Source organism: Lichenostomus cassidix, chromosome 7, assembly GCF_008360975.1.
Source record: "Lichenostomus cassidix isolate B80296 chromosome 7, HeHo_3.0, whole genome shotgun sequence".
Classification (NCBI taxonomy): Eukaryota; Metazoa; Chordata; class Aves; order Passeriformes; family Meliphagidae; genus Lichenostomus; species Lichenostomus cassidix.
Genome location: NC_139488.1, coordinates 15,321,097 through 15,347,771, shown reverse-complemented (window position 1 = coordinate 15,347,771; position 26,675 = coordinate 15,321,097). Strand labels below are relative to the sequence as shown.

Below are 26,675 nucleotides of genomic sequence, written 5' to 3'. Positions count from 1 at the left end.
TAGTGTGGTTTGATGGGATCAACGAAATCTGTCACATTGAGGTGTGTTCTAATATATTAAAATCTCATTTTTGCTGGTCACTGTAGTACTCTGCTCTGTCAGCTAGTTTAATTTAGCTGCTGCTGTGAGCAGTCACCATGACAAAGGACTTGTGCATGTGGAATTGGGTTTAGAAATCAGAGTGCATTGGCTTATACATTACAGAGCTCTAATGCCAGCTACAGCAAAACTCATCTCCCTTCTCTTTATAGCTCGATAGTTTACATTAGTTTATTTTCTACTTTCATGGTGTCCACTTCTGTTCATGTCCTTTTTGTATTAATCTGACCAACATCTTTTCATGTTATCACATGATGTTGTGAAGGAAAGGTGAAGTTCTGATTGCCCCATCAGCTTCTTATACAAACATCAGTTACCCAAGTAACAGAAAATGACAAACCCACTCCATGGAAGTACCAATACAGGTTTCTGTGTCTCAAAATTAAGTTTTCAGAGCATCCCTCTTAACAGGAACTGTCTTTTTCTCTTAGAGAATCTGCACTTGGTTTGAGTTCCTTTTTTGCCTTGTAAAGCTTGTTTATAAAGCTTGAAGCAATTGCAGTGACTAGGCATAGAAAATAGCCACCCTGCTGTAGGAACTGGAGCAGGTTTCCTGTAAGAGCTTTGAGTCTGCCATTGAGAATTGTTTATTTAAATTTCAAGTCTAAATCAAGGGTAAATGCAGATTTTGGAGGTTAATTTTAGGATTCATCCAGCTAAAAAAAAACTAGTCTTATGTCTAAGATAAAACTAAATAAAATGAAAATATTGTGTTTGGGTACACTGTCCTCAGGATAAAGCATCTCTGTTTATATAAATAGAGATATTTATTTATTTGGATGAAGAAAAGTACATTTTTAAAGTGTAGTTGCAGATAAAATTCTTCATATCTTTGTGTAAATGCTATAAATAATAAGCAGAGAGACCTAGGGTAATTTCCCTAATATTTAGGGAATAGAATAAATTTTACTGAACTGCTTTGGTTTTTTTCTTTCTACCTTGGAATCAAAATCTCTTTTATGGTATGTGCACATAAAGATTCATAATTTTTGTCTCTTGACTAAAAATATAAATATATACATATAAGGAAAGGGTTTACTTACTCTTTAATACAAAAATTGGTTACTTTGCTCTTTGCAAAGCTATGTACTTTATGGGTTGTTCAGTAAATTCTAAGTCCTGTACCTAGAATTTCTGGTGTTTAAACAATACATTCATGATAATCTCCTTTTGAAAAATAAAATTATGATTCTGTAATTTTAGAACTCCCTTTTTTACCTCTTCCATTTATTTCCTCAATGCAGCCTGTGTAATCTCACTTTTGAGTCTTCTGATCCCATATTTCCCAGGAGATCTCTATGTATTATTATTTTTATTAGATTAAAATAGAATTCTGGATACATTTTCTACATGTCTGCTATTAATGTGATTGGGAAGGGATGCTCTGGGCTGCTTTACTTATTTATTTGTGTGTTCCTATGCTGGAATGCCTTGTCATATGCAAGTCAAGTGGATGGGTGAGTCACTGTGATGTTGAAGTCAGAATACAGTCAGCCTCCCCCATCTTACTGAGCTCTTTGGTGGTGTTTGGTCACTGGTAATGAGTCATCTCTCTTGGCTTCACTGATAAATTCCTGTTATTTCTGAGAAGTTTGTTACTGTGGCAGATACAGTTCAGATACAGAACAAATTAGGATAGAATATTTACTAGGATGCCTGCCATAATTGAAAGGTGCTAGCTCAGCTCTGGCTGCAGAACTTCTGTGTGCAGTGCAGTTCAAGGTACACTTCTAGGACTGACACTTAAATTTCTTTTTAGTCACTACATTATGAATTTTTATATTTGAAATTAGTCAAGTAACGTACCATTTTTTCCAGGCAACTCTCAGAACAGAACTGCACTTTTAGATGCATTAGGGATTTTTTAAGGCTAGGAAGAGATGATGGATGTCTTGCTTGGTCTGCTACATAAGACAACAGAAAAACCTCCACTTATAATTCCTGCAACAGTGTAATTGATCTGCACTGAATCATTTGCAGTAATTCTACTCTTTGCTTATACTAATTCCATTTAGAAACATAACAAGACAGAAGCAGAAGAAGCTGTTGCAAATGTGAAATATGTAAAAATTTCTTAAGAAAGAATGCTCTTTGATGTTTTATCTTTGTATACTTTCAAGCCTGAACATCAAGAAGGGATATTTGATGCGTGAAACGGAGAGCAGCCAACAAGCTCTAAGTGATGTCTAGGTGTTAGAAAGACAAATTGTTGGTAGAATTGCCTTGTTAAGGTTTAGGGCTTGACATGTTTCAGTGATCTCACACCTAGGTGGGGTTACCAAAGCTTGGGAAAAAGGATAGTGGACACAAAGAATGCAGAATTTACAAACCTCGAGGACATTTGGCAGAACTCTCAAGATAAGGAAGAAACTAATAAAACCAACTCAGTAACTGTGCTGAATCAGCTCCAGCTGGGTAAGAGGTGTTTCTGGTAGGGGGAAATCAGGACCACTGACTCACAGATCACTGACCCAAGAAACCACCAACTAAAAGAAGTAAAAGAGTGAGCATGTGGTCTGTTTAGCATAAGAAGTGAGAGAATCCTTAGAGATTAGAAGATAAAATACTGATTAACAAGAGAGCTATGTAACATGTAGTCAATAAATACTAATTCCTCTGCTAAAATGTATAAATTGCAAAAGGTTTTGATAGTTGGTGTGCTTGATTTGTGGAATACCACTGAGCACCCAGGCTTGCTAACTCTGTCTCTCAAGTGTGTCATTATTGGCTAGTTGCACACTGGATAATGAGACTGAATTTTGTGGACAACAAAACTACCCAAGTTATTGAATCACATCTTGTGCAATTCTGCAGTGAGCAATAATTCCTGAACTTGTGTAAAAATACCTGCTCTGGGCAGAAGTCAGAAATATGCCCAACACCATAAACCCTATTGTATCAAAATCCCAGAGACAAAAGCATGAATTATGCTACCAAGAAAGCAAGCCTATCACCATTGTCTTGAGGTACCCCAGTGACTTGGAGGAATATGCCCCAGCAAGGAGTTAATACTCATGTATCACTTGCTATTCTCCTTTCTTTGTGAATTCTGACTGATGAATGACTGAATAATGCTATATAGTTGATCAGTGAATATGAGCATGTGAAGAGCTTTTGAGAAACAGTAATTTGATTATCTGTGCTAAGAGAAAAATGGTTTTTATGATATTTAGAATACTCAGGTTTTTGTTCTGGTGCTTGAATAACTATGACCAAAATGCTTTCCCGAAGGAACAATACAGCAATTGGCTCATAATTTTGAGGTTTTTTCTTTAAAGATTTTTGTGTGGAAAATGTGAATGTGCTCTTTAAATGATTTGTATTTCGCCTTAGCCAGGAGCTGCTGCACCCTTATCTCCCATATGGCTTCAAAGACTTGGTTTGTAGCATTGCAGATGTAAAGCTAATGTATTTGGTCATTATATGCTCTATTTGTCCTGGCTCTAATAGTGGTTTTTCTGGTTCAAGAAAGGCAATGCAAGCAGCATCTGCGGCTTTGTAGCAGTTTGGCAGCAGCTTCAATCTTCATAAGTGTGTCAGGTTCTTCCAATGAATAAGTACTTCACAGCACTATTTTCTCCTTGGTGGGTTTGCTTTATGTGTGATATGTTCCTTGGGAACCAGTGTGTTTCTTTTGTGTGATAGATCATGCTGAGGATTTGTGTCTTTTCCATGCATCTCTTGAAGTAAGAAATGAGACCCATTAAATGACAGTGTTGGTTTCAATGAGCCCCTCTGGTGACAAATACCTACATGTGTAATATCTTTGAACTGAACTGGGTCTACTAATACAAAGGCTTTTTTTTTTTAGTTGCAATTTTCCAAGATGAGCTTGTACACCAAGCTATATTAGGACTGCCTTTCTCTTAAGAAGGCCTCTAGGATTCCTCTCTGCTTCTTTGTCTGATGTGTGAAATACGCTACTCAGATAATTAATCTGAACTTCTGTGATGACAGTTGTTATGTGTAGAAATAGTATTTATATAGTAATTGTCTGGTGATGCCTGTAGGTGGTCAGGAAGTGCTGGCATTTCTGATGGTGCTAGTTTATTCTTGGAGAGCAGCCTCGTTCCTCTAGCTCCCTGCATATTGCAACCTTCATTTGTGGTTCAGAAAGACAGTGTGTCCCAATATGTGTGTGGTGGTGTTTTCCCCTTTTTCTGAAGTTTTGTCAACACTTCAGCTTGAAAGCATTTTTGAAATCATCTCAATTAGGATGCAGCTTTTCATATTACAGAATTAAAATCTGTATATTAGAGCTAAAATATTTCTGTAGTAATCGGCTTTTCTGGCCTTTCAGCCCACCAGATGGGCAAATAGTAAAAGTCTAAAGCATTTCAGGATAAATATTTCAAATTAGAATAGTTAGTGTCACTGTGACTAAAACTCTTAATTTTTCTGTAGAGTTTAGGACACTGCAGAGTATCCCCAGTATCTGCAGTGTGGAACCAGCAGTGAGTCATAAATGCTCTTCTATCTTAACTGTCTTCAGGAGGGAGGAGAATGGAAGCATGGTGTTCCTGAGTTCTGGCTTCTCTCCAGGGCTTTCAGGCAAAGCAGAGTGCCAGCAGTCACAGTGGATTTTGTGATGGGAAAGCTTTTACTGATTGCACAGGTAACACCAGCACCTTTTCCCATATGGTAGACCACTAACTGGTGTTAGTGAAAAGTGAGATTTGGTTGCTGTCGGTTTGCTTTTAGTGTGTGACTCAGTGGGCTCTGACTGTTCCCAAGTTTTGAATTATTGACATGGGTGTGCCAGCTTTGCCAGATAGGAAATTACTAAGATTCCTTTTATAAATGATGAATCCTGGTTTTATGCTGATATGGAAGCACACTAAACCAAGCAAATACAGGAACTTTTATAAAACATCCCACATTCGTCCTGATTTCTGCCTCTTATTTATCTTTCATTTCCAAGCATAGTAAAAAAATATTATAAAGACCTTTTTTTTTTTTTCCTGGCATGGTATTGTATCATTTTTCCCAAAAGCTGGATAAGGACTGTTTAGATATTTGCACATCCACAAACCACTACCATTATTATGTTGAAGAAACAGTTCAAAGAGAGCTAGTTCAACTTTCTTGTACAATTAACATACCATTAAATAGATACGGGCCTGTAGGGACAATACTGCAAAATGTAGGTGTTATTTCTGTCCTGCCTGGTTTTTAGTTGTAGAATGTCACTTCGGTTTTACATCTTAATATGTTCCCATGCTTAGTAATCTACGGAGAGAAATGTAATTGCATGCAATTTTTGTTTCTCTTGGAGTAGAAGTTAGTATCTTGGGGTGTGGTTTGGTTTTGGTGGTGGCTTTTTATTTTAGGGCAACTGTGAGTTAATGACCGAATTGCAGGGAGCTGTATGAAGATGACAAGTACTGACCTGATGACAAATTCCTCTGTTCTTCACTTGAGTTGCTTTGAGCTCCCCAGTTTCACTAAACCTATTCTACTGGAAGTGGCCGTTGCACTTTATCGTTTCCAAGCACTTGGAAAAAAGGAGACTAGTCTCCCTGATGGGCAGTGGCAGCCATTTTAATTACCACTTCTCTTTCAGGGTGTTCAAGCAGGTCCATATGATGGCTTAATAGAGATGGTGCTGTACAATGTACACAGCAGTTAGATCAAGAGGAGTTGAACTGACAGCTGTGGACTACCTAGAAAATTCTATTTATAGCTTCTTCGTAGTAAACAATAACAGATTTGTTTTCAAATCTGTGAATACTGTTTATCAGAGTGTATTGCATTCTGGACAGCATAAGGATTTGGAGTTTTTATTACAGTTCTTTTTGTCTTGCATTATTTTCAGCTTCAAAATTGTAGAGAGAGACATCCAGGTAACTGATCCTATATTGGAGCTTCTTTTTGTGGCAGACTTTCACATGACATTAGATGAGGTGACATTTTCCTTTTGATTTCTAAATAAAAATCTTATCCCAATGTTGTGTAACAAAAGGTAGGAGTATTTTAGCTGATGGTGTGAACCTAGAACATTCAATGTCAGCAGGTTGGTTTTCACTCCTTTATTTTATGCAGTTAAATTACGATTAGTGATTTTAAAGGCAACAGTAGTAACTTATGCCTCTCTGGAACAGATAATATAAATATATTTGCAAGGTTCTGTAAGAAAGTGGTACCTCAAGTCTTTGGCTCTATTCCATCTGATCAAATGTAACATTACTGAAATTTTTCATCATAATATAGGTGATGAATCATTTCTGATTCGACAAAGAGAAAACAATCTATAAAGAAACCCAAGATTTGAAATGAGAATGACAGTCATGACAGAGTGAAAAAAGGAAATGTTGGAAACCTGGATATGAAATTCTGTAGCATTTCCATTTTGTATGCTTTTATTTGTCTAGTGAATGGAGTCATAAAGAAAACCCTTGAAATTCTATCTCAAATTAATGAAAGCTACTGTCAATATGGTAATAGAATGAATGATTTGATTAACTGTTCTTGAAATAGTTCTTCTTGTGTAACCAACAGTAATTCACTTAATGAAGTACAATATATGATAGGCTTCTTCTTTGTGCTAAGTTCTTTGAACTGTTAACTTTCAGTTCACATCCCTTGGGATAGTGAGGTGATGTTTGCCACACAAATATATAAAGTGGTGGTAGGGGAAGAAGAAGAAGTCAGCAGAAATCAAGTGACAGCCCTTTTGCTCAGATGCATAGACAACACAAAAGAGAAGTACTTGTGGTTTCTTTCATGTAGAAGTAACAGAAAAAGGCCTTATTACTTGTCCTATATCCTGTTGTGTGGATTTACAGAAAAGCTCATCAACATCAGTGCCATTGTCCTTTTTGTGCAAGGTAGAGTTACAGTCTACATTCCCTGTCATTGGTCTTGCCAGCAGTCACAAGCCATTCAAAAATCAGTGATTTTTTTCCTTGAAAAAGTATTTACTGAAGTACTAGCTCTAGTTTGGTGAAGCCCTTGGAGCAACAGGAGATGGAAGAGGAGAAAGCAAGATATTTGTGATAGACAACTTAATGTAGTTTCATAAAGGACTTGAGAAAACATGGAAACATTTAAATAAAATGAAACAATGTTAGACTTCTACATATATACTAGGTACTTGCTTTTGCTTAAAGTTTTAAAGTCAAGGGAGATAGCTGAATATTCGCTGTATAGACACAGAAAAATGAAAACTGGGAATATTTTGCTTTCTTATGCAACTTCCCCATTTAGAGGGTAGGCTGGGTTAATAATTGTATTTGTCTGAATCAAATTCCAGAGCAAATGTGTAACTCATTTATAATGCATCCTTCTCTTGCTGTCTTCTGTGCTATATTGTGCTGCACTTGTGAATATTGTAGTCATAATCTTACTGTGAAGTTGCTGGATAATCCTTTTACTGGATTTTTGTTTCCCTTCCAGCTGAAGGCATCATTACCTCATCTTAGAGGGACCAAAAAAAAAAAATACAAAACCCAAACCAACAAGCATTCTATCTAGGAGCTTTTATTTCTATTTGCTGCTGCTTTATGTTTTAGTTGCTTCCTCCTCAGTGTAGGGAGAAGATGACTGTGTTAGAAGCAGCATCTCAAGTCCTGTCAGCACTTCGTCATTCAGTTTTGCAATACTTAAACTAAAGGAGGGCTCAGCACAGTGTTGATCCTATGGATATTTCTGGCTTTGATCATAAGTTGCCTTTCCACAAGTGTTTACTGTCCTTGATAGTGCTGGATTCAAATTTCTGTATACATTGGAAAGCTTTCTCTCCCAAAATGTTTATGACCACTGAAAACTTAGCTCAGATTCCTCTTCATACAGCAGTTCAATACCATTCACATGCTCTTGTAGAGTTGCTGTAGCTCTCTACCTTCTTGCTCTGCCCTTTCTTTGTACTTTTAAGTTCTCTTTCAGTATAAGGGATGTGATTAAAGAAGATGACACCATTAACATGTTTAATATTGACATTAATATTAAAATGAATATTGCTGTGGTCTCTGTGCCATCCTCAGCCTTTGATTTTTTTGGCATGTGGATTAATATAGTGTATGGCAAACATTATGGTATTGGCACTCAGCTACCATGGCTTCCTAAGGGTAACCACTGCAGACTGAAATAGCTTGTTTAAGCAAAATCCAGCAACATATGATTACTTTGTTAATGAATATAAAAGCTCTTTAGTTTTCTATGACTTCCGTTTTGGATTCATTTTGACGAGTTAGAAAATTGTCATTATAAATAATGAAACAGGATTTTTATTTAAACCTCTGTGTGAAAATATGGTCTGGAAAAACAGGCTTATCCTCCTTATAAATATGGGTTTGGGAGTTAGCTCCTGCTGTGCTGTTCTCTGGAGGCAGAACTTGACTTAACACCTTGTGCCACAAGCAGCATTTTAAACAAGGCAGCATTTTATTGTGGAGTGTGAGAAGAAACAAGTTTTTTGCAGATCACATTGACAAACACAATCTGTTAATGGTTTGCTTGTGTAAAGAAGAACACTTAAAAAGCAGGCAAAAATAGTTCTAAAAAGACCTAAATAGGCCACAGCAAAGCCATATCTAGCTATAACTTACCAAACACTGACAAAATCTTTTTCACTTCAGCAGTGTCTTGTGGAGAACTCTGTTTTTACATCTCTGTGCTGCAGCAAGCAGACTGTATTTATAAACAGTCAATTAGCACTATCATCTCTAATCTATGGAATATATTATGTCAGGGAAATACCCATCTGAAATTTGATACACTTATTACAGAAAACATGCAGATGCAAGGGATCTATATACAGTTAATATTCCACAAGTTTCTCCCTATTCCTTCAAAGTGAAACTGTAAATTTGTAGATGCCAGTTTTGAGGTAGAAGGTTCCTACAAAGGCCTTTCCAGTCACCCATAAATAATCTCAGAGATATTTGGAGTTATTGATCAGTTTTATTCTTGGAATATACCAGCTGCACAGATTTTTAATCTTTAATACTTAAGAGACATTTGCTCCATTGAGGCCTGTGATATATATTAATGTAGCTATTGAATTACAATAACAGCTGTATGTTGGTTTAGTTGTTGTGTGTGTAGCTTTCCAGTGCAAACTAGATAGGTAGTGGAGAGTTAATGGAACAGTTGTACCAGGCAGTATTCCAGAAAGCAGGAGATGAATGTGGAGTGCAATGCTCCTGCATTATCAGCTGGGAAACTTCAGGGGAGGGTTGAGGCAGAGGTACCAGGGGAAAAGCAAGATGTGTGTGATGCAGGGCCTCTGTGTGCACTTGCTAGTTAGATTTTATTACAGCAGTGGAAGCCAAAATACCAGTGACTTATGTCATTTTGAAACCAGATTTGTGTCAGTACTGGATATACACACATTCTTCTAATGACATATTTTCATCAGTTGCTGTATGCTAATAGAAAATTATGTGTTTCTGTTTGGCTTGGTTTGGTTTGCTTGTTTTTGGTTTTTTTTCCACTTTTCTATTAACACAAGCTGAAAATGTGTCACGTTTCTGGGAAGCCACTGCCTTACATGGTCCCGTTAATACTTTTGTATTGTAAAAACTTCTGATGGATTGCTGCAAGCTTGAGAGCTGTTACAACTATATCCTATTGGTTTGGGTTTTTTTTAAAAAGACAAAATGCTGCACCTGCCTGGCTCTGTGCTGAGAGTGCTTGGCAGTGACACAGCCATGTCTTTGGATGTTGTTGTACAAGCTATCCTGTGTACAGCACAGCAAGCATTTAATCTCGATGGTTTGAGACAGTTGGTGCATCTAATTCAATGATGTTCTTTGGTGCTTTATCCACTACTTAAAATTTTTATACCTCTGAAATACTTTTCAGTGTATCTTTTCATTGCAAACCCATCACGAAAGAAGCAATCTCTTGAGCAGACTGCCCCAAATCTCAGGAATTACTAAAGAAGGTTAAAATACTGCAAAGTCATACTGACTTCATTGCATCTGCAGTTACAATTGGTTTGCAATTGCTCACTGTTCTAAGTACAGAGGTCTAATTTACAGTTATTTGCTTACTAAATTTAGATTTGACAGAATTAGAATTTAGAATTACTGATCTGTTTAGAGAGGTGAGTATTTCATACCTTCATTATAACTTACATGATACCATGCAGAAAACACAGGTGCAGCATTGCCATCTGATGCAGGGATACCATAAGCAAGTGAGAATGTGACAGTCTCTGCTAACACCTGATCCTGGTATTTAATCCTGCAGCCCCTCTGGGATCTTGAGACTCTTTGAGTGGCATGAACTCTGAGTCTCTGCTTTCCTAGGAGGAAAATAGTTGTGCTTTGTTTAGATTTAATTGAGTTAAAAGTAAACAGGAATCATTTTGCTATTCTGATTTGTATTTCAGGTGGGATAAAATGATACAGTAATTAGAAGATTGATAGAAAATTGTTTTATGGGCTAAATATAGCAGAAGAACATACAGGAATTTATACACAGAAGCAAAACAATACCAACACTTTCACCATATCTGGGACTGATGGTGTCAGCCAGAACATGAGGAGGGTGGGAGAGTCTCCTCTGTTCAGGACAGTGTGGTTGTTTGAGGAAGTCACTTTCACTGAAATGCTTACTTTCTTGTGTGGTCTTCTGGATAGTTACTGTACAGAGGTACAACTTACCTACAGATAATTACCATACAGACAAACAGCTGAAGACAAGTAAATAAACGAATACTTTCTTTCAACTTTTGGCTTTATTGAAATATTCCAAGATTTCTGAAGTACTTTAGAACTTTTCTGATTTTTTCTTTTCAGTAAGAAGTGTGTACATAAAAATGCATTATGAGAAATTAGTCATAATCCATATTCTAAAAGTCACAATTTCTATAATTTATAAAATGTAATTATAACTAACCAGTACTATTATGATTTTGTTAAGAGATGGTAGTACTTCTATTGCAACAGTCCAAAAAAGGCATGCTTTTGAATAATTGCAGTAGCAAAAGGCAGAAACAGTTCCAGCTTTTTTTTCCTTCGATTTTTTCAAAGTTGTCCCTGCACTGTTCATCTTTCCATGAGCTGAAATGGCAACAGATATAGGTCACCTGCACTGTGACTTAGTTACTCTTGGTCAATCTCATGTTAGCTCATCTGCACAAAAGATTACATTTTCAGAGCCAGTAAAAACCCCACTGGGTTCATTGACTTATTTTGTGACTTTTTAGACCTCACCATTCATATGAACATCAGCTGCTTTCTAAAACAGGAAGCACAGAACAGTTGAACAGTCAAGGCTTTCTGTCATGTCATTGATGCTCATAAGCATCAGAGGGCAAGATGTTCTTTTAGATGACCTGAGGTTTTCAGTTACTTGAATTCAGACAGACCTTAAATCTAAATTCATCATTGATTGCGTTTACTTTTAACTGAACATATTAGAGAAAGAAATCTTACATTCCTTTATGAATTAAGCAAGGTCACTCTTCCTGAAAAGCCTTTGCTTGGTACTTATGATTCATCCTGTCCAGCCGACCAGCGTGGAAATGGCCAAGGCTGCAGAAGAGCTCTTCCAGCTGTCCTGGTTAACGTCATCAGTTTTCTGCACTAGACTAGCAATTCTGTCGATTACTAGATTTTGCATCCCTCTCTGGCTCTGCCCTGTGGCTGTAGCTGAGTCACTGCCTTTGGCCAGATGCTGGGTTTGCTCTTGGCTGTTCTTTTCGGTTGCGGTGTTTGCTGCTCGCTTTGACGTTAATGTACATCAGCCAGCAAAGCTTTCACCACTGAACTTTGGCTGCTCAGGTTTGCTTAGCAGCTGAACAACTCTGGGCACTTGTGCTTGCTCAGGGAAAGAAGGAAGCAGTTCTTTTTATCTTCCCCAATACTATTCATTTGCTTTCTCTCTCACCTTTAAGCTTAGGTTTTTCACCCTCCAAGTTCTGTGATGTGTGTCAGAGCTTGCTGCAGGTTTTGCATTTAGTCTACCTCCTTATACTCTGAGCAGCTCTCCAAAAGGCACCTCTCTAATGATGTTTACATCTATAAATGTAAAATATTAAATTGTGGCATTCACAGATGAGTAATTAATTCTTTTCTGTGTGGTAACATTTCAAAAAAGCTTTACATTCACCTTATAGAATCAAAGGGCTTTAAAAAACTGTATTCCATTCATATCAATGTAGTTAGAACAAAAATTATGTAAATACCTGGTATATATGGCATGATTTGGAAAGTTAAAAAAAATTAATTAAAATGAAGACATTTGATTTCCTGCAAAATCAATGGAGATTTTAAAATGATAAAATTTCCTTAAGAAAAAAAGGATATTACTTCTTGTATTGGGTTAATGGCCTGCTTAATCAAAGTTTCAAAAATCTGGACATGAATATGAGATATTGTATGTGAGTGGTGCTTTTAATTAAGAACGTGTGCAAAATTTTGATAATTATGGTTTATTTATGGTATGTTGGTAACAGTAGGTAATAGTTATTTGCTGACAACTTTAGCAAATTAAATGCAACCCTGAAACATGATTTTTCAAAAACTGAAATTGTTTTTTACTAGTGAAACTGAAGAATTATTCTGAATCTCTTTAAAGTCATAGTGAAATTAGGCAGTTTGGAACTTTCCTGAGATCAGTTTGGGAATTTTGCATTTGGAAAATGAAAAGAAAATGTAATAGTTCCTAGTAAATATTCTGGTGAAGCACAATGACAAAGTGTTGTAAAGAATTAGCAGGCACTTGTCATGTAGAGCTTGAATGGAATTGTTATGTTGGATCTTTAATGAGGACTTCGTGAGAATTCATTGCAACCTGCAAACTCTGCCTCTTCTGTAGCTGACCTGACTCCATGCTAAAATTACACTCCTTAAAATGCTTTTGTGAAGTACAGCTGAAAGACCCTGAATAAGTGCTGATGTTGCTGGCATAACTTTAAGACTCTCAATAAAAACTGTTTTGCAAAGAAAACTACTAAATTGTTGTGATAAATCGGTAGTGCACCACAGGTTTAAGAGTGTTGAAATAAGAAATGTTTCGCTTGCTATTACACCATTCATTTTTTGTTTAGATCAAGCTGAAGAAAAACTTCCTCATATCTCAGCCCTAGAAAGAAAAAGACCAGTTTATTGCAAAGTGGCAGGGTGCAGCCATTTGGTCTTTAATTTTAAGTTCTCTTTGTTCATTCTTTTTTCTTATGACTAGAATCTGCAGTCATGGCCTCTCCCATGAAGAGCAGGTTTTTGCAAATACAGAATATGTTTTAAATTTTTTCTAAAGAATTTTTTGCTGTGAGCTGAGCTTCTAGGCTGTGCTCTGTGACATAAAAAAGTGGGGCATCTATAGAACTTGGGTTAGAAAAGGAAAATAAATTCAAAGGATCATGATTGTGTGCAATTTATGAGAGGACATGAACAAAGAAAGAGGAAAAGGGACCTGACACAGTCGTGAAATATAAAGGAATAACTGGGTCGGTAGGGAGGTAGTTTGTGCTTCATGATTGCAGAATGAGGGAGAAGAAGAATGAAAAATACTGGAGTGGGGCAGAGAGGTTGAGCTTTGATGGGGGTGGGTCTGCAGAACACAGAGTAATTGTGATAATCTGGGGTGATGCAAAATAAGAACAGTGGGGGGAAAAAAGCAATTCGTTGTAAAAAGTTAAGGTGTTTATAATATATAGTGGCATGTTAGGGATTTGTGTTTCTACAGCTCTGTTATCCCTACAAATCTTTTATGCTGGTTACCACAGGTTATTTGTATGGCACTTGGGATATGGAAATGTTCTTAAGCACCAAATATCTCACAAGCACCTATCGAGGCTGGCAGGTGTGAATGCTGATAATTAGCACAGAATAGTCCTCTTCTCTAGCCTCTGTAAAATTAGCCTGTTTCTCAGTTGATTGACTTAGCTTTATATACCTATTTCCAGACTGCCTAGTTCCCTCTGAGTGTCTCAGTCTTATTCTTGGCTGCTCTTGTACAGATTGTTGTTTATTGTCTGTCAGGTAGAGGAAAACTAACTTCGTGTCTTGCAAGTAGTGCTAATCCAGCAGGTCGTGCAATAATGGTCATCACTTAATGAAGTGTTAAAAGGCAGGTTGTTTCTAGACAGGTGAAAGAGGGTTTTCAGTTGGGCATTACTAATCTTGATGCTTTCTATAAGACACCAAAATGTGTGTGTCCTGCCCCAAATTATGGGGAAGTGTAAGTAGAGTAATGCTCCAGGAGGATAGCAGTGTTTGATGTTAGGAGGGAAGGATGGTTGTTTGCCAGCTGGCATATTTGCTGATTTATGGATACATAACTGTTAGTTGTGGCCAAAGATTTTTGTACTTTTCTTTTTGTCCAATATCCTGTTGAAGTACACCATGTTTGCTACCTTGTCCAATAGGATCAATCATTATGTTGATGTCTATATTGTATAAACAAGTACACTGCTGTGGGAACTAGGGAAGTTACCTGACCACTGGGCTCAAGCAACCTTTCAGCCCTCCTCTTCATTTAATAAATACAAGCCTTTCTGCACATCTGACTGTAAAATGTTTGCCAATTCTTCTCTAAACTTCATCAAACTTATTAAAATTTTTTGAGAAACCTGAGAAAACTGAAGTTAGGTGCCCAAAGTCTTGCAAAAATGGCGTATTTGTGTACTAACAAATTTTGTATCTGTAGAGAGCTCTTCTGTTTGACAAGGGCTCTTGCTAAGACTTGAGGTTAGAAATATTTTAAGGAGAAATAGCATGCACATTCTTGCAAAAATTAATTTTCCTGCATTATTAAGAACGTTTTTGGATTTGTGGTGGGTTCCCAGCACTGAAAGCTTTTGCATTGGGATTGGGTGATTTGCTATGTTATATGGTTTATTTCAAACAGGAACTAAGCTGGAAAATTCCTTAGGTCCTTTCAGTGTTACATGACTCCAGTCACATTCTCCTCTGGTTTTATAATCTGTGTATGTGTAGAAATCAATACATATTAGCAGTATTTTTCTGTCTTTAATATGTTTGGGAAATCAATGACTGATGGAAAATATGCAGCTTTTCAGTGATGAGAATATTCTAGAACTACTCAGATGTTTCCTTCTGTGCAAGGTGCCTCAGGGCATTGCTGTCCTCGTATTAGATCATGCTTTGTGCACAGGCGAAGGCAATTTACTGGGGTGTAATTTCAGCTGAAATTACTAGTAGTGTTAGAAGTAGAGAGTTCCTTCTATGACAAATAAATGTTACTTTTGAGTACACTGTGGTTTTTGTCAGTGAAGCTGCATGTTGATTTATTAGTACTCCAAAGGTAGGAAGAACTAAGCATATCGAGCTACAGATGTGTGCAGTACTTAGTATGATAATAGGAAATATTATGTGTACCCGTCATGGAAGAGGGTTAAGAGATAACCAGCTGGGCATTAGCAGAAAAGGGATTTGTTTTTTGTTGTTGTGGTTTTTTTTCATTACTGATTTGCTCTGTCAGGAAACTACTTTTGAGCAACTGCTTGTTTTTATGTTCAGTTTAATTTTAGTCAGTGTGTCTTAGACTTTGCAGGAACTTCAAAAGTGATTATTCCATCTCATGGTCTTTTCAGCCATGTCTGTAATTCCTAATGTATTTGTAAAGTGCTCAAGACATTTTTGGTATTTTTTTTTTTTGCCATGAACAATAATTGTGTATTTTTTGGATTTTGTCTTTCTAACGAAAAGGTCACTGTGTGAGGTGCAGAGAAATCTGTGTAGTAATGAGCTAAAAAATTACTTCATTATGTGCTCCTGCTTTTCCATGGAAACTTAGATTTTCAACATATATGTCAGATTTCTTTAAAGCAGTAAGAAAAACAAATATTAACAGTGATCAGAATCTATCTTTCTCTACACTCAAAGAACATTTAACATTGTTCCATACAAAAGATCAGGCTTAATAAATGTCTAGACACAGATGAGGATAAAATTGGAAAACCTTAAGTGGAAAGATTATTAGTGTGCACTAGGAGTAGAATGAAGAAAAAAAATTATTCCTTTTATTTTATCTCTCTTTTTCTGTGTTGATTTGGTTTTGGTTTTTTTTTTTTTTCTTTTGGTTGCTTGGAATCAGCTGTGGAAAGGGAGAGGCTGCATTATGGTCTAACCTGAACTCTTGCCATGGAATGGGTCATTAGGCTGCCCAGAATGAATTTCTTCTTCCAAATCAGCAGTGATGACTGAGCTTTGGAATATATTAAAAAAAACCTCTAAACTTTGAAAATTCCTGTCTGAATCTGAAAATGTCTTCTCATACCTCAACACAAATACCTATTGTAATCTTCAGTGTATTTTATCAGTATTAATTATCTTCACCATTATAAATCTGTGCTTTATTTCTAACCTGCATATATTTATCTCTTCCTTTTATTTTTTTTTCCCATTCGATTTTGTTATACCTTTGAGAAGAATTCTAACAATAAATTCCTTCCCCTCACATAGTGGGCTATAGATTGTCATCCAGTGACACTTCAATCTTCCTTTTGACAAACTAAATAGATTGACCTCTATAAATCTTTTATTAGTAGTGATGTTTTTCAATCTTGTAGTCATGCTTATGGTTTTCTCTTGAACCCATTTGTGAATGTCTTTGAAATGCTGACAGCAGAACTGGACACAGTGATTTAGTAGCAGTCAGAGAGGCAATACAGCCTCCCTATTCCTTCTCTATATTTCCCAGATTATGTGTATGCCATTAACTATATTATCCTGTGCAGCTGGGATCTCCTTATTGTTTCTCAAGATAATTACTTCTAAGAATAAAATTGCATTCTGATTTTTGTACCTGGATGTGACCTTCCATGTAGCACCCCAAAAACCTTGGTTGGTGGCAGCTCTGACTAGTGTGCCAATTTTGTGTCTCCTCTCTCTGTTCTCCATGACCTGATCAAATTCCATATATTCTAGTCTGTTATTTGTTCGCATAAACACATGCATTTGTTTTGAGACAGCACTGATTTTTTTTTTTTTTTAAACAACCTTCCTACTAATGTTCAAATAAAATAGGCAGATCTTAATTTGCTGTGGATCAAAATTTTACTTGGTAGGTTTGAAACATATAGAAAAAGTGTAACATTTGTGTGGTAGTGGAAATGAAACATGCAGAGAAACAAGAGATAGCTTAATAAATGAAGGGCAGTAAAATGCAGTCAGACAATATGGGTTTCAAGGGTCAAAAGAAACTTTTAGGCTCTTGTGCTCTGGAGGATCAATACAATTTTTGTGAAAACATTATATAGGTCTTTCATAAGGGAAATTAGTTTCTTTGCTTTAGATCGCTCTTCAGTTAAAACTTTATTAAAAATAAGCTTAAGTGGCTTGAGGGCTCTATTCTGCTTTTCTTTTGTCCAAGTTGCTAAGTGATAAAGAAAAAATTACTTACTAAAATAAGGAAAAAGATTGTTTTTGTTTTTTATTTTTTCTAAGAGCTGTTGAAAATTGTGAGGATTTTCCCATGAAAAAAAGCAGGATGCATGAAAACTTTTTATTTAAAGCACTTCCTGAGCTTTGATTAAAATTTTTGGCTTTTGTTTTTTTATAATTGAAAAATGTGGTTCTCTGGAAAAGTTTGGATGCCAATGAAAAATTCCCCATCAATATTTTCAGCTTTAAAAGGGGTATTATAGCATGCATTGCATTTTTTTTTTTTAAATATATCCTAGGTTTAGGTTAGTCGAGAAAGGATGATAATGTCAATCAGTTCGTTTTTCCTGTTAAATGTTTAACTGGTATGTCTTGCACATTTGTGTTTATGTATTTGTGAACCTGTGTACACACTGAACCCTCTGCTCACAGCAGCCTGTTACAAATGCATTTGACAGAGGCTGATAATGCTGACTCTGTAATATGCAAAACATTTCCATGCCATACAAATCAATAGGATTCTATTACTGTGATAGCCTGAGGAACGTGGAACAACAAAGATTTCCTAATGAAAATCCTGGGATCACATCAGCTATTGAGGCAATCCTCAGAGGCTGCAAATGAGATGAGGGTTTATTTTGAAATTGTCATCTAAACTGGAGGTTTGGACATACTGGGACTCCACTAATTGCTATGAATGCTTCAGGGCCTCTAGAGGGGCAGGAAACCCTGCTTAATCGTGTAGGCAAGCAGAAAATAGGAATGACAGATGTTGTTCTGTCCTCTTCTTGTCTGAATCTGATTATCTGTTTTTGACCTCATCCACCTATTTGATGAAGTCTGTCATAATTGTGTATTTTACAGAGATGCATGCCCATGCAAGTAATTTTCTTAATATTATTTTTACTCGTTATGTTATTGAGACATAGTTGGACTAGCTGCTCAGGAAAAAAATCATAACTCAGCATTAAAGAAATCTTACCAAGTGTTGTATGCAACAACCATTCTGTTAAGGATCACATGAAATAAGAGTGTCTCCATGTTTGCTGGTACTGCAGTTTCCTGTGGAATATGCTCTGTAAGATGTAGAGATTATATACAGAAGTAGACCCTAAAAGCTAAAAACCAAAAGATTTTCTCACCTGCACACTGCCCCCCTCAAAAAACAAACCAAAAAGCTCCAAAACCACAAAACCAAAACCACCCCTTAACCTGAGCACCAAAACAAAGCCTAAGGATTTTAAAAAAAACATTGTGTTTAATAAACTGAGTCACTGTTTTGGGAAACACCATGGTAATTCATTTTAATTTCCTTGGTAATTCTTCCAACAAATGCTTGTCATGGGAGACTGTGAAATGTAGGGCTGTAAAACATGACATCAATGAAAAATGCTTTTTTTTTATTGCATCACTTTCACTGCATTACTGACTATCAATCAGTCAAGGAGAAGTGGTGTTCTAATGAAGAACAGTGATACTTTAGACTTTTCTCTTATTGACATAAACATTGTGTCTTAGCAAATTAACTGTTTAATCTTGAAAGAGTTTGCAGGAAACTGTGTGTAAAATGGGTGACCACAGAACGATTACATTTGGAAAAGACCTGTAAGGTCACAGAGTGCAAACACAACACTGCGAAGTTCACCATTAAACTGTGTCACCAAGTATTGCAGCTACATGTCTTCTAAATACCTTCAGGGATGGTGACTCCACTGCTTCCCTGGACAGCCTCAATGTCCTTCTTTTAGTGAGGGACCCAGAACTGGACCCAGGATTCGAGGTGTGTCCTCACCAGTGCTGGGCACAGGGATAATCACAGCCCTGGTGATCCTGCTGGCCACACCATTCCTGATCCAGGCCAGGATGCCACTGGCCTTCTTGGCCACCTAGGCACACCCTGGCTCATGTTCAGCTGGCTGCTGACCAGCACACCCATGACCTTTTCCACTGGGCTTTACAGACACTTTTTCCAAGCCTGTAGCATTGGATGGGCTTAAAGGTCTTTAGACATGATCTTAATGATATTTTCCAACCTAAATGATTCTATGATCATGGAAATTGCAAATTGCACTAAGAGCAGCAGATTGGTCTGGATCAGAGCTCACTACCAGGGGTATTGCTGCATGGGACTAATTTCCTAGCTACAGGCAGGATCTAGATCCTCTTGATTATGGGAGAGAGAATGATTTATGACCGTATTTCAGCACTGTATGCATTGCTGTATATAATATCAGACTGAGACTTTGCATATGCCACTGTTGTTGTGAATGCCTGTGAATAGATATGTACATTTGTTATCCAAACCTTCAGTATGCAGTTCTTAAGAATACCTGAAAAGAGCAATGGTAACACAATCATATGAATTCTAATGTCTTTTACCTTAAAAATAGTTTAGACCTATCTAGATTTCACATTTTCCCTGTATCACCTCATTTATTCCTATTTATAAATATTGGACCTCAAAATAAACCATCAGTGACTCCCTTAGATCAGGTGTTTTTTTGCTATCTTTTAATCAGTGATTTAAAATTCACTGCTCAGAAGTCTGCAAATAAAACAAAACTTAAAATGAATTGATTAAACTCTTTCCTTAAAAAGTTGACACTTTGCTAAAGTGATGTGGCTGATTCTCAGATAGTGTCTGTAAAGGGATTGGTTCACTTCTTTGTTAAAAAAGAAAAAGGTTGAATTGCTTATTTCCCACTAGTGGTCTATTAAAGCACCACAATGTTGCTACTGCATTGAGAAGTTTTTCCAATTATATTTTTGTGTTTGCAGCATTCATGTGCTGTAAGAAAAGCATGGCTGTGATTTTCCTGCATGGAAGGTCAGCAGTGAAGAGGGAAGGAGGCAGTTACATATTGCTGATTGTGTGAGAACAAAGGTTGGCCTTCAGTGAGTGCTCGGATGTCGAATGACTGTGTCACGAGCCACAGAGCACCACAGAAAACCTCTTCCTTCCCCTGTGAAAAGCAGCCCTACATTGTCTGATCAGTGTGAATGTTTTCCTTGAATGAATGCCAGTGACACTTGCATCCTTTTGTTTCATTTATGTCTAAAGATTCATCTCTGTGCTCTAAATTGTCTTCTCAAATTACTCCAATACCACACAAGATATTAAACACTCTCTAAAGTATTCTGGGCGCTCTTGCAGAAAAGACTCAATCAGAGTGAGAAGCAACATAACATTTATCACAGAAGTCTGTTATTTGAGTCCAGACTTCATTTTGAGTTACCCGTTGAGAACTTTATCTTTTATATGACATGCATTTATTCATAACTCTGGATTTGTGCAATTTGCACATCTGTGCGTTTTCGTCATTTCTGCTGATAGCTTTTTCACAAGCCACGCTGCAGTTGATGCAGTTGCCCAGGCTTGGTGGAATATTTTTAGATTTTGGGACAGGACAGAGGTTTCCTATTCGATGTCAGTGGACTTGCCATACAGCGGAGGCTTGTAAAGCATGATAGCCAAATATTCCTACCTTTAATTTGCTTATATTCAATTCCACATGCTGCTTCCCTCCTCTGTGTCACCCAGTTATTTTGTGCATTTTATACAGCTTGTGTTTCCACGTTATTTGCCCAGTTTTTTCCCTGGTGCATTGTCTTATGTAATTCAAATTTTTTTTATTTTCTCCCCAATAAAAATAGCCTTTCTACATTTTGTTCCTCCCCCTCTCCCTTTTCTTTTTTTAGATTTTAGCAAGTTGCATAAAAATACTCAATTTTTAAGTGAAATTTCAAACAATGACAATCTGTGCAACCTCAGATACAGCGTGGTTTGTTCATTGAAGAAAATGAACAATAATGAATTTTTATATGGAGATTCAGTGTCTCCTTCAGTATTTTGATATTAGTGAGTAGTTCGATATACAAAATTCTTGGAAATATTTTTAAAAGATGTTGAATCAAACATATTGTAACCTGAGACAAAAGGTGATGAGAAATCAGTAAGTAGCTCTCAGCACTTCCTTGTCCTTCAAGCTTTTTAGTGCAACTTTAATATAAAAATTATCAGGCTCTATCACGTGGTAGTGGATTGGTCATTTATTTTAATGCATTTGAAATAATTTTGTTTCATATGATAGACAGTGGGACTTCTGGGTAAGCAAAATATCTCTAGAGTAAAAATTAGTGGTTTTCTGATATGAAAAATAAAGTGTGTCGTTTTCCTTTGTTTATTTAGACAGAGAGAGACAGTGACTCTTTGAGGACAGAAGAGATACGAAGAAAGAAATTTTTTTAGATCTGTTTAATGCTTGATTTAAGACAATAGAGGGTGGGGTGGGGTGGTAAAGTCCCAAACCACACCACTAATGAACTGGGAATAAATGAGATAATAATAACTGTGTAGTAAAAAATGTTCAAATCTGAGTTGAAGTAGAGAGAGGATGAGGAATCTGTAGCTTTCTCTCCCCAGGCCCAGACAAGTTGTAACAATTGAGATCCAGCAAAAAAACATCATTGAGAAAACCATATCTTTAATTCAATTCTAGCTGAAAAAATACATACATTAGGGGTGAACTGCAAGAAAGTGGTGGAATAGCTCTCAGTTACAGAAGAAATACTAAATATCAGATATTTAAGAAAGTATAAAATATTTCATAACTGTACAATAAAGAATCTTTAGGATATTTCTTAAATAATTTCTTTTTATTCTTTCTCTATGGTAATTTTGCATTCCTTTTTGAATCAAATTAGGTACAGGTGTTTGTCTCATCTGGAGGATGTTCAGATCATGGCACATGGTATTTTCCCTTATGCATCGGAGTTAAAAGGCTTCCCTGCATGTTTTGCTTACAAGACTTGCTTTCTCCATGACTTTGGGCATATTACTTTTCTATATACATCATCTTATATAAAAAATATCTAGGTAACTTAAAAGACAATGTACTGTAGAACCAGTAGATAATGATTGTGTTTTAAATCCAAAATAGTTGAGATGCCAACAAAAAAAAGTCGAGGACAGAACTCCCAGCCAGGCCACTGATAGTTGGGGATAGCCAAAATCTCTCTGCAGTGTCTGGTTTTTCACATTATAGGCAGTCTGTGTTGTGTGCTAGAAGCCATGAATGAATTCCCTGCCTTGGGAACTCGTGGCAAAGCAACATTCAAGCAGGCCAATGCCCTGTCACATTTGATGGGCTGAATTAACTAAAGGTCCTGAGCTGACAGGTGGTTTTGAGCAGTTCATCAGGGGTTTAGCTGGTGCATGCAAAATGCAGCCTACAGGTTGATATTACTTGGATATGCAGCAATTCATAGCCAACAGCCAATGCTGTTACCCTTGTCTATGTCATTATTTTTTTTCTGATTGATTTCTGATAAAATTGATTAAAATAGTTGTTGAAGATATATTTGCTGAGATGTAAAGGGATAATAAAATTTGCCTCAAAAAATGAGACAGATGTTTTGATCCTTGTCAGGAAACATTATCAGAACAAATGTGTAATTACCAGGGGGTCATCCCTACTCACCCCAAAGCCAACATCATTGTTTTTGAATGTGTTTTTGGATTTTCTGTTATCCTATAAAAACATACTGCCATGGTATACGCCTTGCATCTGTTCCCATTAAAATCAACAGAAAAATTGCCAGTGACTGATGGAAAAAAGCTGTGAAAAATGTTTCAAAAGCATCATTTTCATTTTGGTAAATTCAATTTGTTGTACAAAAATTAGATTTCTAATTGTTTGCTTCAATCATAGTTACGGAGAGGCTGGCGTCTCTTTATGTCGGTTCCACTAGATTTATTCCTTCTAACATGCCCTAAAAAAGATCTATTGCCCAAATTTTAAGCCAAAATTGGAAGATAGACTCTTGGCAATATAGAAAGAATCCAAATTCAATGTTCAAGAACAATAAGAAAGAGCTCCGTGATAGCTCTTGCTAATTTTCTTTTTTAAATTTTTTTATTGTGCTTACATGGCATATTTTCTCAAATATTCCAGTTGTCTTTTTTTTTACTTTTAACCCTGCACTGGACTGTTTCTTAATCAGAAATTTCTGTATATAAGTAATAGTAGTTTACTATTGAAGCTATTTTTGCTGTGAAATAGGGCAAGAAGAAATGTTTGCTTCTTTTACTGTGAAGGGGGGTGGTTAAGTATTTTTGGCATTCTTTGTTTTGGTTTGGTCACCAGCCAGTGTGGTTTGACCAAGTGGTTGGTTAGGTTCAGCTCTCAGTGCTTGGGGAACGCAGCAGAACCAGTGTGGAGTTTGGCTCAGCTGTGAGCCATTACTTTTTCCTAAAATATCTTTCAAAAGTAGAGGTCCATACTTGACAGATTCCCAAACTTGGCAGCTATTTACAGAATGATTTTTCTTGTGTGCTGCTTGTTAGCATTGTGGTTGCTTCTTACGACAGCATCTACTGCTTCCTGAGAGCCTTCAGAACACACTTGAAGTGCCAGACCACTGTCCTTCTGTGCTATTACTAAATATAAATTTTTCCACATGAGTCAACTGAGTGAATATCAGCTGTTTTAAAAAGGGTTTGATTTTCGTTTGCCCAAAGGCTACTCTGCTAAAAAAAAAAAAAAATCAGTGACCTCGTAGCTGAAAGTGACTGCCGATTTACTATTAAAGAACTCAAGTGTTCTGCACAGCTTTGTAAACTAGGATTATAATATTTTTGTTCTGATTTTTGTAATTTTATTTTTTGTTTAAATGGGAATTGCATAGACCTTGAGTTATCCCTGTTGGTACGCCTCTTTGACTAAAATTCCCTGATGCATTTGTAGGATATGAAAACTAGACCTGCAGTCCCTGGTATACTAGAATAGAAGGAAAAGCCCTTCTTTGGGTTCATCTTCATTATGTTTTCTCTCTGAAGTTCTGAAACAAAAGTGCTTTGCAGCTTGTTTCTTTCTTCCTGCAACCTTTTGTCTTGTTGTACTTGGCTTTGGCAGCTCCAGCATAACCCATCTTCTTAGGTTCCTTCTAACAGGAACTTGTCACCATGAAAAGAATACAGAATTTGCTGAGATGTTCAGGGAATGTGGGCAGCTTTTGCTGTTGGAACAACCATGTCCTCTCACTCATGTCACTGGGATGCTGTGTGGACTCTGGACATTATGTGGGATTTGTAATTCTGTGGGAGACTCCTTGGTGGAGATTGAAGCTCATTCATAAGATATGGATGATAGTCATACTTGCAAAAGTACTGATAACATTAATGAAGTGAAGTCATTCCACTTTCCCCTAGTACAGCAAGCAGAAAAGGTGTCTGTTACAAATCATCACAGATCTTGTCTCCAGCAGGAGTGTGTTTCTGAGGGTGCGGTATTCAGAAGCTGGTGGCATAATGCAAATAATTATTTAGCTGCCTCTGTATGGGTATTTGGGCTCAGGATGATATTCTTGCATGGGTATCTGTTATTACTGGAGAAGCTAGAGCTCTGTCTTCAATATGGCATCATTTCTTGGGTGTGCAGTCATGTCTGAGTGTTAATGTATTTTTGTCCTGATCTGATTTAACATGGTGCAGGACAGCACCTTTCTCCACAGCCATCTGCAGCTAGCTGTGCTGTGCTGACCCTTGCTGTGCTGTCATCACAGTGAATGTGGAAGGGCACTATATCAAAATTAGAGAGGGCAGTGGAGAAGATATGTCATCTGCCTGAAGCTAACATCTCATTCAGGGAACAATTTTATCCAAGGTTAATGGAAGATCAGACACTATATCAGTCAGCTGAAGCAAGAGCATGGTGATCTGTTAAACATGGAGAAGTGTAACTCCATTCCTGGACTGTCATGGTGTGCTTGCAGCATTTTGACAGGGTTTGACAGGTAGTAATTGACTATTTACCGACACAAATATCCTCTGTGCTGCCCTAAGTATTTATTTTTTTTGTTTGTGGGTGGAAATTAAAGGTTTGGGCAGAGACAAGTGAGAGAAAACTTGTGGTATTGTAAAGGGGTGATGTACCTAGCAGTGGCTGAGTAAACAGTAAAGGGAATGCCCAAATACCCAAATGCCCACCCAGCCATTCACTACCCCCTGCCTTAGGAACACCTTTGACACTGCAGGTGGAACCACCAGCTTTGAGAGCGACCTGCTTTTCAAAAAACTTGCAGAGTTGTTAATCTAACTGCAGGATTTTTAAGAGGTACTGATTACAATCAAAGTGTTCAGTGGTGTGTGTGCTCTAAGGGAAATTTTGAGGAGTTACTTGATAATGTCATGCTATTATGCAGGATGATGCCCCCATGCTGAAGATTTGTAAACTTTGCCTGAAAATTGTTGTAAATTACTTAAGCCTTTCCTTAGTGTTTTTTTAAATACTATAATACCACTTTCATCTTCTGTGAGAAGGCAGAACAATGCATTTGTGTTGTACTGGGTAGTTGTTGGGAAGGGGAATAAAAGACTGAGAGATGTGCTGGATTAAATAGTCAACAGATTTCTTTGCTGCAGAGCTACTTTGGAGTGAGGGTATGTTCATTCACTCTTTCTCTCTCATTTTTCTTTATTAAGGTGCAGTTCAGCTGAGATTGACTTCCTTTTTGGCTGTCCATAAACTGTGAAACAGAAGGATGCAGAAGACTATCCCTCGCCTTTTTGTACATGAGTGATAAGAGCACAAGATCATTAATACAAGTTTGCTGCAAAGATGAGTGCAGAGGAGAAGAGTATATCTCCAGCTCACAAAACATCCACTCCATCACATAGAAGTGCCTCCTCCTCATCATCATCTCAGAGAGACAGGAGGCAGGTAAGGAAATGCTCTAGGTGTTTGTACCATCTAGTGGGATGATACATTTATTACTGTAATGTGGCTGTTAAATCTTGCTAGCTCTAGATTTGCTTGCTTATAACATTGGATGATATATCTGTAGCCAAAAACCATTGAGTTTTTGAATAAACTTCTTCCATTTTCTAAAGTGGCTTGAAAAAGACTTAGAAGCAACACAGGCACGTCATACAGCACTGAAACAGGAAGTATATAATCTCATGGACAAGTAGGAAACATGCTCTGAAGTGCTTTGGGAAGTGGTTTCTTTGGCAGCATGAACCTACAGCTGCTTAAAACCATTTTATATCATCTGTGAATATCTCTTTTTGTAAATCAAACAACAAAGATGCATTACCATTGTAGAAGGTGGTAATTCAGTTTAAATATCCTATTGTTCATCCTTTTTGTAAAAACCTAACACTTTAAATATTTTTTATATTAAAATTATTTATATTATTTATTTTACTGCAAATTAACACTGATTGTACTACCTCACAGAGTACTAGTTGAGTTATGGTAGGCTTGCACTTTTAAG

At 36.9% G+C, this 26,675-nt stretch overlaps 1 protein-coding gene across 8 annotated transcripts in view; it reads left to right on the top strand.

The window, feature by feature from the left end:
• The window catches only part of OSBPL6 (oxysterol binding protein like 6), a 97,892-nt gene that overhangs the window by 17,658 nt on the left and 53,559 nt on the right, over positions 1 to 26,675 (top strand). For all 8 annotated transcript variants that reach the window (XM_085066349.1, XM_085066353.1, XM_085066351.1 and 5 more), the window contains exon 2: positions 25,882 to 26,119. In XM_085066349.1, coding sequence (XP_084922475.1) covers positions 26,018 to 26,119 — 102 coding nt within the window. In that variant the 5' untranslated portion in view covers positions 25,882 to 26,017. The remainder of the gene's footprint in view (positions 1 to 25,881; positions 26,120 to 26,675) is intronic.